The sequence below is a fragment of the Saccopteryx leptura genome, chromosome 8 (assembly GCF_036850995.1).
Source record: "Saccopteryx leptura isolate mSacLep1 chromosome 8, mSacLep1_pri_phased_curated, whole genome shotgun sequence".
Taxonomy (NCBI): domain Eukaryota; kingdom Metazoa; phylum Chordata; class Mammalia; order Chiroptera; family Emballonuridae; genus Saccopteryx; species Saccopteryx leptura.
This window is the reverse complement of record NC_089510.1, coordinates 8,485,451-8,498,668: the sequence shown is the minus strand read 5'-3', so window position 1 is coordinate 8,498,668 and position 13,218 is coordinate 8,485,451. Positions and strand designations below refer to the sequence as shown.

Here is a 13,218-nt window from a genome sequence, read left to right as displayed (position 1 = left end):
TCCCTCCAGGTTTTTTCTTTTTTCTGTCTCATCTTTGTATCTTCTTTCTCCCAGAATGAGAATCCTGCATCTCAGCAATGTCAATGTATGTATTCATTTACTCTCCTGCAAGACACATAAAAACGTTTCAGAATAAACCGTGTCAGTGTCTCAACAACAAAATTACTATGTAAAATTTTCCATCTTTCTGCGGTCCTTTTTGTCCAGAAGCTGACTTTGATTGAGGGTATCCAGTTAGCTGGAGCCCGCAGTCCCTGCCGGTTACTAGTCCGCCCCGCAGTCACCCACGTCTTCGTCCCTGCCACGTGACGGCCGCCGCCCCTCTCCGCTCCGTCCACGTGACGGCCGCCCCTCTCCGCTCCGTCCACGTGACGGCCGCTCCTCTCCGCTCGGTCCACGTGACGGCCGCTCCTCTCCGCTCCGTCCACGTGACGGCTGCCGCTCCTCTCTGCTCCGTCCACGTGACGGCTGCTCCTCTCCTCTCCGCTCCGTCCACGTGACGGCCGCTCCTCTCCGCTCCGTCCACGTGACGGCCGCTCCTCTCCGCTCCGTCCACGTGGTGGCCGCTCCTCTCCGCTCCGTCCACGTGACGGCAGCTCCTCTCCGCTCCGTCCACGTGGCGGCCGCTCCTCTCCGCTCCGTCCACGTGACGGCGGCCGCTCCTCTCCGCTCCGTCCACGTGACGGCCGCTCCTCTCCGCTCCGTCCACGTGACGGCTGCCGTTCCTCTCCGCTCCGTCCACGTGACGGCCGCTCCTCTCCGCTCCGTCCACGTGACGGCTGCCGTTCCTCTCCGCTCCGTCCACGTGACGGCCGCTCCTCTCCGCTCCGTCCACGTGACGGCCGCGCCGCTCCGCTCCGTCCACGTGACGGCCGCTCCTCTCCGCTCCGTCCACGTGACGGCCGCTCCTCTCCGCTCCGTCCATGTGACGGCCGCTCCTCTCCGCTCTGTCCTGGCCAAGGACTCCTGGCCAGCGGAGCGGCTGCGGCCGGCCGTGCCCGTGATGGCGGGCGCGCCCATCGAGCGGGTCCAGCTACTGCCGCGGGGGCCGCGGGTCGGGAGGGAGATGACCGCAGACAAGCAGTGCAGGGGCATTAGGGACTGCCTGGTTCCCGTGTCCCCAAGGAGCAGGGAGTCCTGTCCCCCTGGCGTGGTGACAGGCCAGGGTCGTCAGATCTCTCCCCACCCAGCTTTGCCTTCAGACAAATATTAATACATGGAGAAGCTCTTCCTGGGTGGCGTGGACGGGAGGACCCGGTTCTGGAGCACTTTGCAGGGACTCCGGCACCAGGCGGTGCTGTTGGGCCGCCTCCTGTGTTCTGCGGCCGCTCTCGGTTCTGCCCGTGTGGGTCTCGCAGCGGGTGTGGGCGGAGCTGGAGCTGAGAGGAGTGAAGGCCTCGGTGACGGCCTGGCTGAGGTCAGAAAACCCGGTGGGGTCGGAGGCCTGGCCTGGGCCGAGCTTCCCCGGGCTTCCCCGTGTCTGTGCAGGGCGTCCTGACCCGCCGAGCGGCCGCTGCAGCACCTGGGACACTGCGGAGGGCGTGCGTCCCGGTCCCAGAGGACCAGCGTCTTCCTCAGCTGCACGGTGGCCCAGTCCGTCCTGGCGGCGGTGGCGCTGGGTTGGCTTCCTTTCCGTGTGACGCTGTTTGTCCTGCACAACGATGCGGGGTGGGTGCAGAGGAGCTGGTGTGTACAGGGCACGCTTGGCTGCCGGGGCAGATGCTCGTGTGCAGGAGGCAGAGCCTTTTCTCAGGGGCGCAGGGCCCGTGTTCCCTGAGGCCCGGCGCGGCTTTTGTGCTTGTCTTGTTTGAGGAGGTCAAGAAGTTCACGTCAATGATTTCCTGCCCCCACCCCGCCCGGGAGCAGGCATGTTGTATTATATGGCACACTTGAGCATTCTTGGCAGACCGTTGGCTCTTTATCGACAGCAACTCTTGACTGGTTGACAGTGGAAGCAGTAATACTCATCTGACCGGTTTCTTCTTAAAGCCGTTCCCATGATGACAGTGGGACTCGGTTACGGTTTTATTTCAGTCACTCCTGATAAACCACAAATTGAAGAGCTAAAAAAAATGTCAGGAATAAAAAAGTATACTGTCAGAATGTTGTGTTAAAATTTTTCTTGACTTAAAAATAAATTTCCTTGAATTAAATTTTTTTTTCTGGGGTCTGGCCAGCTGGCTTAGTGGATCGAATGTCAGCCTGGTGTGTGGGCATCCAAATGTCCCAGGTTTGATCCCTGGTCAGGGTACACAGGAGAAATGACCATCTGCTTCTCTCCCACCCACTTATCTCCCTCCTCCCCTCCTGCAGCTAGTGGCTCAGTTGGTTTGAGTATCAGCCCTGGGTGCTTAAGATAGTTTGGTTGGTCTGAGCATCGGCCCCAGATGGGGGTTGCTGTGTGGATGCTGGTTGGGGCACATGTGGGAGTCTGTCTCACTATCTCTTCTCTCACTTAAAATAAATAATTTTTTCTGTGCAGTTGTGTTAATAATTAGATACTTAGATTGAATGCTTTGTTTCTGTTTATATTCTTTGAAGGTTTGATTTTTCAGTTATTTCTGTTTTTGACTTATTTCTATTTTACAAATATTAAAATACTTTTATTAAATTGAAACCATCATACATACAAATAGAAGTAGTCAAATAGACAAATTCCATACTTTCCCCTTCCTCCCCAGAGATATCCCATTGTTAAAGGTTTGTGTATCATTCCAGACCTTACTGTGCACATATATACACACAATCACATATGTACTTAACACTTTGCTAAATTATCAATTGAAATATTATTTAAATGATGTGAAAGAAAGTAGAAGCATCTTCTACAGGTGATCCTTTCGGCCAAACACAATGCTTTCAGTTTTGTCTTTTTTCCAATCGTGAAACTTTTTATCACTACAGCCACAATTACATATCTTGTAGTTTTGTTCTTTTTATTTTATTTTATTGTGGTAAAATACATCACGTAAAATCTACCATTGCAGCAGCATTTGAAGTGTACAGTTCTGTGGCATTAAGTGCATTCACATTGCTGTGCAACCATCACCAGCATCCGTCTTCAAGACTTTTTCATCTTCCCTAACATATACTTTTGAAATATGAAACATGTTTTGTATGTACTTACCGTTGAGGCCGAGGTATTTGTATTTATAAGAATTGATGGATAGGTAACGTTTCATCATTTATATTCTATAATGGACCGAAGCTGCGAGCACATACAACTAGCTGTTGCCAGTTTTTTACGGTTACTAATAAAGAGGTGGTGGTTGTAGTTGAATATATAGCTTTTGTTCTTTAGGATAAATTCATAGGAGAATATTGCTTCCCCAGAAGGTGCATTCATCTTCTAGAGCTGCCGTAAGGAAAGACCAAAGACGTGGTGGCTAAAATGACAGAAATGTGATTTTTTTTTTTCTGAGAACATTTTATTTTCTCACAGTTCTCGAGGCTGGGAGTCCAAAATTGAAGTGCCAGCAGGTCCGGTTCCTCCCGAGGCCTCTCTCCTTGGTGTGCACATGCTGCCTGCCCTCTTTCTCTCTTCTGACAGTCCTTCCACCGTGTCCGTGCATCTCTGGGGTGGCCTCCCCTCTCTATAGGGACACTGGCCCTATCGGCTTATTTAACACATCTGCCTCTTTAAAGGCCCTGTCTGCAAAGACTGGCAGGGCTCCACATCTGAATTTTGGGAATACACGGTTTAGTTTGTAACAGAGAAGATGCATGTTTTAGGCTTCTTCATTTGAACTGCCAGATAGTTCTCAATTGTATCAAGTTTTATGTCAATTTAAATAACAAGGAATAGAAATATCACCCATGACAACTTCTGCTGCTGTCACCTTCCCTGTGAAATTGACTCAAGGTATCAATTCTCAGAGGGGAATTTGATCTTATAAATATTAAACTATATGAACTATAGTGTGTAGCCCTTAAACTTTTCACAATTTTTTTATCGAGTAAATTATTTTTAAAATAGATTTGGAGGGATGGGAACAAGTTGGAAATTAAACCTTCTCTCTCATACCTTGTCCGAGAGCATACAAATTGGTATAAACCTTGTGGGGAGGGGGGCTGTCTCGCAATATTGATTAAAATGCAAGAATTTGGAAATCGGAATTCTGGAGCTTTATGTGAAAGCTAATCACTGTCCCTGTATGAAATAATAAATAGGGAAGGCTGTTCATTTTAAGGGGATTGGTAAGAGCAGAAGTTTGGAACGAGCACTCCAGCTGTCCATCAGCAGGCGCTTGATTCAGTAAAGCGTGGACCCTCCATGCAGCAGTGTTGTGTCCATAGACACGGAGGGGGAGCTCTTCATATGCAGATGTGGAAGGCTCTCAGACCTGTGCTCATTGTGCAGGAGGAAGTATACATATGAAAAGGAGAAAAATGATTCGCTCCCGTTTGTTTGTGCATATTCACATAAAGAAACACTGGAAAGTCTTAAACTAATCCTGTTTTTTACCTGAAGGTAGGCGTTATGACTTGGGAATGAGGCTCTTGATTGATTGATTTTTTTATCTTGGAATACCGTGAGTGTATACTGTTGTTACAATAAAATTAAAGGTGTGATTATGTTTTGATTTTTTGGGGGGGTCCTAATGTACATTTTATTCTCTCTGGCTGTTTTGGAAATGTTGGCTTTGTTTGGAGTGTGCAGTTCACCAGGTTTGTTAGGAGGTAAAGCCCATGTAATACAGTCACTGTATTCTGTTGCTGTCAAGGACATAGAAGAGAGTATAATTGTAAAACAGGTTTCTCTGACTAGTTTACTCGTTTTTCTTCTTCTTCTTTTCCCAGTGAGAGGAGGGGAGATAGAGAGACAGACTCCTGCATGTGCCCTGACCATGATCCACTCGGCAACCCCATCTGGGGCTGATGGCTCTGCCCATCTGGGGCCATTCTTGCAACTGAGCTATTTTTAGCACCTGATGCTGAGGCTCCCTGGAGCCATCCTTGGGGCCTAGAGCTGATATGCTCGAACCAATCGAGCCATGGCTGTGGGAGGAGAAGGGGACGGGGGTGGGGGGTGGGGAGGAGCAGGAAGCATCAACTCCCGTATGTGCCTTGACTGGGCAAGCCCAGGGTTTTGAACCAGCAACCTCAACATTCCAGGTAGATGCTTTTATCCACTGTGCCACCACAGGTCAGGCAAGAAACCTATTTACTCTTATTGATCGATGTCACCCTGTTAAATTTAATTTTCCGAATTAAATTTAAAAAAGATTTTAAAAATTGCATCACGTTATTATAGAATTTCCAGGGAATGACATGTGATATTTTGATAGGACTCTTGGAAATTCCAATGAGATTTTTGTTTTTGTTTTTTTGTTTTTTTGACAGAGAGAGAGGGAGAGATAGGGACAGGTAGACAGGAAGGGAGAGAGATGAGAAGCATCAGTTCTTTGTTATGGCATTTTAGTTCATTGCTTGCTTCCTCATATGTGCCTTGACTGGGGGGGGGGGATTACAGGAGAGCTAGTTACCCCTTGCTCAAGCCAGTGACCTTGGGCTCAAGCCAGTGACCTTGGGCACAAGCCAGTGACCTTGGGCTCAAGCCAGTGACCTTGGGCTTCAAGCCAGTGATCTTGGGGTCACGTCTATGATCCCACACTCAAGCCAGCGACCCCTCAATCAAGCTGGTGAGCTGTGCTGAAGCTGGTGAGCCCACACTCAAGCTGGTGACCTCGGAGTTTCAAACCTGAGTCCTCTGCATCCTAGTTTGACGCTCTATCCACTGTGCCACCAGCTGGTCAGGCGGTTTTATTTTAATGGATTCATTTAATTTTTAAATATTGCGTTGTCTCCTTCCTTACTGTCTTTCCGTCCTCCGTCCTCTCTTATTTTGGTTGAGGTGAAAAGGCGGCCGTTGCCACTGGGCTGCTGTGCTGCTGGGCTCCGTGCAGAGCAAACAGCAGCTTTCTCTTGAAACTCTTGTTCTCCCATGATTGGCAGCCCAATCAAAAATACTGAATATTTAATTTAATTGACTCTTGTAATTTTCCATTTAAATCAATTAAATTTCTCCAGATTCTTTTTAAAAAGCACTGAGTGTAAATACAGAGTTTTCCTTCCCAAAAATACATGCTATTAAGATGAAACAAGAGAAAATGATTATTAGGGTAGATGCCTCACTCACTGGGCTTTCTCTGCAACACCTCTCAGGAAGAAGATTCCCTCCGAGGAGCCGAAGGGGAGAGTGGAGCCCTTTCTCTTGACATTTATTCAGGACGTAATTAATTTGATCTTACCAGAGATTTTCAGAGGCTCTTCTTCTTCTTTTTTTGGGTGAAGTACTGTTAATCGCGGAACAGAGGTGCTGTGGGATTTCTGCGTTAAGTCAGATTAAAGAAATCACCGCTCTTGATTTCAAGGACTTAAGGTGCCGTTTTATTTTCTGACGGGCCGTCTGAAGATTTTCAGCTAACATGTAAAGAATGAAATACCGACATACACTCCTGACATACTTCCTGTCTTTAAACCTCCTCTCTCTCTTTTCCGTTGTCTCCTCAGATTGGAGCTTATTTTAGCAGCATCTTAGCCGAGAAGCTGAGGCTGAACACCTTCCAGGACACGGGGAAGAAGAAGCCACAAGTGAACGCGAAAGATAATTACTGGCTGGTCACGCCCCGGTCGCAGAGCGCCATCCACAGCTGGTTCTCCGACCTGGCGGGAAATAAACCACTTGCAGTTTTGGCAAAAAAGGTATTAAAATTTTTTCTTACCTTGTGTTAACGACGGCCTTTTATAGACATGAAGATGTTTGAAGTGACGTTTGAAAGTGTATTTCTTTTCTCCCCGATTGTCTCCAGAGCTCAGCGCCCAGGGGCGGGTACACTGTACCAGGTGTGTGCCCCTCGTTGTGCCCTGGACAGCCATAGACCTAAATGTGCCACACTGCAAGTGGTTTTTGTGCACAAGCTTTTAAAATCAGAAACAGGCAACGCGACTTCATTTCCCTTGCGTTTCCAGCGATCTTAGCCCAGGATGTCCGAGGTGTCTGTGGAAATCCTTGCTGTATGTTACTTCCATGCCTTGAAACCAGGTCTCTTTTCTAACAAGCAGGAGATAGTGACAGGTGATTCCGTGTGCACTTGAAAAACTTCTTTGGAAAAGTTTAGAGCAACATGGGCAAGTTTGCTTAGAGCTCCTGGCTTTTTTGGGGGGGGTGGGGGGGAAAGAGATGAGAGGGAGGATTCTCTTAACTCTTTGCCTTTGGTCATTTTCCTCAAATGGGAAGTAACACATAGATTGAACAATCTTAATATAAAATGCCTTTTGAACTCGAGACGAGGGCTAGAAACGTCCCTGTGAGCCTTGATCTCTTATTTCTTGCTCACCTTTCAAATAATACGACAGCACTTTCTTATCCCCTGAAACCCTTTAGTTCCAGGCGGGGTGGGGTGGCATCTTCTCCTGATTCTGAGTTTCCGTCGCCCGGCTTTGTGCAGGCCCCGCTCAGGGGAGAGCTCCTTTGTGTATTTGCTCGTTTCTTTGAAAAGAGGGCCGGTAGCTGCCATTGCCTTTACTTCGCTGTAGTTTCATTGTGTGGCGTTGCCTTTCATAGATTTGCGGGGTTAAAGGCAACCAAGTCCGTGGGAAGCGCAGTAGGCGGCCCGAGGCCTCCTGTCTCAGCCCAGGTGGGGCCACGTGGCATTTCTTGCCCAGTGATGACCCTGTCCCACGCGGGCCCACCGTGGCCTGTGAAAGGTATCCGGAGGCCACACAAGTCAGAGGGCACCCATCGCTGTTTGTGGGCTTTCTAACAGCAGTCCGTATCCTCCACGCTGGTTAGTACTTTCAGCTCCCATGTGGGCAGCCTGATAGCTTCCTTGTTAGGCTTTCCTTTTTAAAATAAGCTTTTGGAATGCATTTTGTGGACACTTCCTGAAAGGGAGTGCCTGCGAGGAGCCGATGCCCTTGCCTGAGGGGTGTAGTGGTCTCATCTCTAGGAGGGCGGTGCATTATGGTCTGGTGTATTAGCCACTGTTCTTCTCTCTTTATTAGGAGCTGCCTCTGGCCAAGTCAGGTGTTCCTCAGGTAAGCCCTGATGTTATTTATTTTTGCAAAGTTAAAGATGTGTTCTCTATAAAACCATTGACTGTGCCTTGAATTATTCTTTTCTTGGGCATTTCTGAAGTTTGTCCCCTCCCTCCCCCTCCCCTCTTCAGCATACCATCTTCTTGATGTGGAGAAATCTCTTGCTGAGTCGTGTAAAAGATTACACTTTCTGTGGGTTCTTCATATTAGAAAGCTTAAGTGTTTCTTTAATTTTGGTATTGACCTTTGCGATGGCTTAATGCAGAAGACCTTCATTTTCCTGCTGAGATCCTGAGTCATCTTCTGGCTTTGATGGAGAGTTCAGAATAGTTCCCTGTATGGGACGGGTTTCTAGTCCTGGCTTCCTGTTACTAGAGAGCCCCAGGCGCCCACGTGTGTAGCTGCAGAGAGGTCGAGCAGTGCCCTGCAGAGGGCCCTTAACTCAGTCGCGGGCATAGCTGGGTTTGGAGAAGGGGGCTTCTGGCCCCTGGCGATATCCTAGCTATTGAACAGTTCACTAGGTATCACGTGTTCACATCAGGGGACTTGGATTAACGTGGTCCATGGGATTTCCTTTCGTCTGCATCCCTGCTTCGGAACAGAGGATGCGGATGGTGTGTGCATCCGAGGGGAAAGGTGAGCCAGGGGTGGAAAAGCATCGCAGGCTAGGTATCTCCGTTTCCTCTTGGCACTTACACACGGCTCGGGCTTGATTTGGACACCAGACAGCCACCAGGGATTGCTTGGGTTCAGCTACCCGGGGACGTCAGGCGATTTCTTCCCTGAAGATAGAATCCGTCACTGTAGGGAAGTCATACTTCAGTCAGGACAGACATTTCCCTCCGGAGTTGGCCCAAACCGTCAATTTGACAAAACCATCACTGTGTGTCTTTTCCTGAGTTGAGTAACTTTCTTCACATATGTTCTTCTGAACTCCAGAGCCCTTGACTTGGGCCAGCCCTTGGCTAGGGCTCCGGCCCAGGTGCAGTGAGCTAAGCGAGAGGTTCACCTTCTGCTGCCCGTCCGGGACCTGTGGCTGGGTTTTGTTTGCTATTCCGTCCGAACATTTCACATAGTCAGAAGGTTTGTCTCCCCCTGTCAGTCGCTGTTAAAAAAAAATCCTCTAGGCATCTACTAAAGATATTGTTAGGAATGTTTCTTTGGAGATGCTAATTTTACTTTTTGCATCTGCCTATCTTTCCTGGCCTTGGTATCATACAATCTTTTGATATATCTGATTAAGAGGCATCCTGACCTTGACTGCGGAACCCGAACTCCCTGACTCCGAGCTCTGTTCTCCCCGATACCACATGGAGGTGGAGCGCAGCACCTCGGGTCTTTGTTGGGTATTTAAATCTGTGCTTTTCTTACCCCTGGCTACAACGACAGGAACTCCAGAGCCCCGTACTCCACCAAAAGATGTGGGTCGGAAGCTCAATTTTCCAGTTTTCCTGTTAAAATTTTATCGCTGCGGTTATGGCTTTGGCCCACGTGACCTTCGTGACCCTTTCTGTCAGGGGTGGACGGTGTCACTGCCTCTTTCACGGGGGCTGTGCTGTAGAGTCAGCACCCAGGCGGGGACTCTGTGGTCAGAGGTCTGTTCCATTGCCCGTGGGATACAGCACGTGGACACACTGCTTCTCGGGGCCACCAGCCGGCTCCTTCCTCCGCTGCTGGAGCAGCCTGGCATTTCCTGGGTGAGAACCGGGTGATTTCCAGTGAAACCAGGTGACAGTGCTTTGGCTTATTAAAAAAAATAACCCACTGATCTTTTAAATCTGGGATCACGCTTTTGTACCAAATATGTGGATAGTCAAATTTTATAACACATGTACAACTAAGCGTGGATTTGGTTAACTAAGAGAGAAATGCTGTGTTATATGAATCTGTTACCTGATTTGAAGCCTTGCTTTCCAACTCAGGATCGAATAAGAGTGTGGGGCGTGGAGCCTAAGGCTGTAGATGGCCGTGGCTGTGGGCCCTTAGGGGTGGCTGTGGGCCCTTAGGGGAGGCTGTAGATGGCCGTGGCTGAGGGCCCTTAGGGGAGACTATAGATGGCCGTGGCTGTGGGCCCTTAGGGGTGGCTGTGGGCCCTTAGGGGAGACTATAGATGGCCGTGGCTGTGGGCCCTTAGGGGAGGCTGTAGATGGCTGTGGCTGTGGGCCCTTAGGGGAGGCTGTAGATGGCTGTGGCTGTGGGCCCTTAGGGGTGGCTGTGGGCCCTTAGGGGAGGCTGAGGGCCCTTAGGGGAGGCTGTGGGCCCTTAGGGGTGGCTGTGGGCCCTTAGGGGAGGCTGTGGGCCCTTAGGGGAGGCTGTGGGCCCTTAGGGGAGGCTGAGGGCCCTTAGGGGAGGCTGTAGATGGCCGTGGCTGTGGGCCCTTAGGGGAGGCTGAGGGCCCTTAGGGGAGGCTGTGGGCCCTTAGGGGAGGCTGTGGGCCCTTAGGGGTGGCTGTGGGCCCTTAGGGGAGGCTGTGGGCCCTTAGGGGTGGCTGTGGGCCCTTAGGGGAGGCTGTGGGCCCTTAGGGGTGGCTGTGGGCCCTTAGGGGAGGCTGTGGGCCCTTAGGGGAGGCTGTGGGCCCTTAGGGGAGGCTGTAGATGGCTGTGGGCCCTTAGGGGAGGCTGTAGATGGCTGAGGGCCCTTAGGGGAGGCTGTGGGCCCTTAGGGGAGGCTGTGGGCCCTTAGGGGTGGTTGTGGGCCCTTAGGGGAGGCTGTGGGCCCTTAGGGGAGGCTGTAGATGGCTGTGGGCCCTTAGGGGAGGCTGTAGATGGCTGAGGGCCCTTAGGGGAGGCTGTGGGCCCTTAGGGGAGGCTGTGGGCCCTTAGGGGTGGTTGTGGGCCCTTAGGGGAGGCTGTGGGCCCTTAGGGGAGGCTTTAGATGGCTGTGGGCCCTTAGGGGAGGGTCAAGTCCATGGCTTGGAAACACTTTGGCTGGCATGGAGAGATCTTTGGAATTGTCACTGTAAGACAAATTGCTGTACTTTTGACACATGTCGTTCTTTTGCTTTGCCCTTCGAACCGGACCAGGTTGGTGGTTGTCACATGGATAAATGAAGAGCCTGGTGGGACGGGTTGGACTGAGGGGCTGGTGTGGGGGACGGGGCGGGGAGGCACTCGTCCCGCCGCTGGGGGTGCACCTGCTGCCCCTGTCCCTGCCTCTGTCCTGCTGTGTCACAGCCAGCAGACTCTTTGTCCAGCCCGCTTGTATTCAGAAATGGGGTAGATGATCCGTAGATGAGGGAGCTCGGTTTAGGATGTTTATGAGGAATTCTAAAAGAGTGCGTTAACTCTTTGAAGCCGGGTGGTGCTGCTTGGGATGACTAATTTGCTAAATAGTCCCTCTGTGGTCCAGAGGAAGCAGTTAGCTGCCCCAAGTGCCTACTTTCCATCAGTGAATTAATTACCCGGCTATTTCTAGCTCAGGGTTTATTAGGCAGATTCCCTGATTCATCATTTTAGCTTTTATTTTAAATTTCAGGCTAAAGGCACTTTTTAGCAGCTTTGTGGAAGTTGTTCATTCTCACGAAATGGTGCAGTTGAAAAGCTTTATACAGAAAGGTGTTCTTGGATGAATTGTAGAGTTGGGCAGCTTTTCAACGTGACCTGTCCCTCCCAGGGTTGAGATGAACTCGGAGCACTGTCATGCGATTATTTTTTCTGTTTTGTTGCTCTGATGGGTAGCTTTCAGCATGTGGGAATTTGCAGATAATTTGTTTTTATAAGAAAACACAGCTGATAAAACTGTTGCCGATGTGCTAACATGGTTTCTGTCATTTTTTCTCTTAGTGAAAATTTGCATAAAATCTATTAAGGAGATACTTTTTTAAAAAAGGGTATCCTTTCTTAGAACTAGCAGAAGTAACAGTCTCTTTGGCCTAGCAGTGCACATAGTACGCGATTGTTATAAATATGTTATTTCCTTTCCAGGTTCCCATCCTTAGTAAAAAAGAAGACGTTTTTGCATATTTAGCTAAATATTCAGTGCCAATGGTCCGAGCAACGTGGCTGATCAAGATGACTTGTGCCTATTATTCTGCTTTCTCTGAAGCGAAAATGAAGAAACGCCAGTCGACGGACCCCAACCTGGGTAAGCGAGACAGTGGGCCGTGGTGTGTGTGTGGCTGTCGCCTACACCCTCTGCACACGGCCCAGCGAGGGGAGTGCTGGGGGGTCATAGTGAGGATGGAGAGGCTGTTCCCCCACACCCAGCCCCGGAACCCTGACCCCATCAGCAGGCCCCGTTGACGTCACCTCGGCCGTGCCCTGCACCCGAGGACTTTTTGCAACCACGGTTGTTGAAGTGCTGGTTCAAGCCGCCAGCCTCTCTCGGCCGGATGCCGTGACAGCTTCCTAGCTGGTGTCCCCGCTTCCACACGTGTTCCTCCGCCATTGCCACACTGACCACTGAGCCTGCGTCAGAGCCCTTCACACCCCTATCTATGGCTTCACCACCGTGTCTTACTGCAGCAGGAGGCACAGCCAGGATCTCCCTGTGGCCGTGGAGGCCGTCCCTGCTCCGCCCCCGCTCCGCCCCCGCTCCCGGAGAAGTTCCGGCCGGCTGCCTGCCTTCTCTCGCCCCCTCCTTTCCCGGGAGTCTGCATCGGCTTATCCCTGTGCCCGGGCTGCTCTGGAGGGCTTTTCTGTGCCTGCTCTGCCCTGAGGCCCTGGCTCAAGTGTCCCTTCCTCGGCAGCCTTTCTGTGGACCCCTCTCTGAAGAGCACTTCCTGTCTCCCCCCACCCCCACCCAGTGACGGCCTCACGGGTTGCTGTTTACTTCACAGCACATTGCACTCTGAAATTATCTTTGTGTCTGTCATTCCCCCGGCGTACACCTGTGCGCATGTACGGGCGCGCGCGCGCGTACATGCACCCTCGGTCATGGTAGGTATTTGTTGAATGAACTGAGGGAAGGTATTTTTAGCCACAGCCTTCACCCTCTTGGTGATTAGACAGCGACTCCTTGAGGCGACGCTAAAACATGCTTTATAAAAGGCCTGTTGCCACATTAGCAGTGTGCAGAGTTATATACAGAGAGGTGCCCGTTTAACAATAGGGTTACAAGCAGGTTCCTATGAAATGAAAGCGCGCTTATGATTTTGTACAGGAGGACCCAACTCGGAAGCTCTGAGGAGCAGGGACAGCCGGGTGTCCTGCGATCAGGCAGGGTCTTCGAGAAGCGGCA

At 50.6% G+C, this 13,218-nt stretch overlaps 1 protein-coding gene across 1 annotated transcript in view; it reads left to right on the top strand.

Annotated features, from left to right (window-relative positions):
• The window catches only part of MED12L (mediator complex subunit 12L), a 363,243-nt gene that overhangs the window by 35,481 nt on the left and 314,544 nt on the right, over positions 1-13,218 (top strand). Inside the window, exons 4-6 of the mRNA XM_066347273.1 lie at positions 6,514-6,705; positions 8,008-8,040; positions 11,964-12,123. Coding sequence (XP_066203370.1) covers positions 6,514-6,705; positions 8,008-8,040; positions 11,964-12,123 — 385 coding nt within the window. The remainder of the gene's footprint in view (positions 1-6,513; positions 6,706-8,007; positions 8,041-11,963; positions 12,124-13,218) is intronic.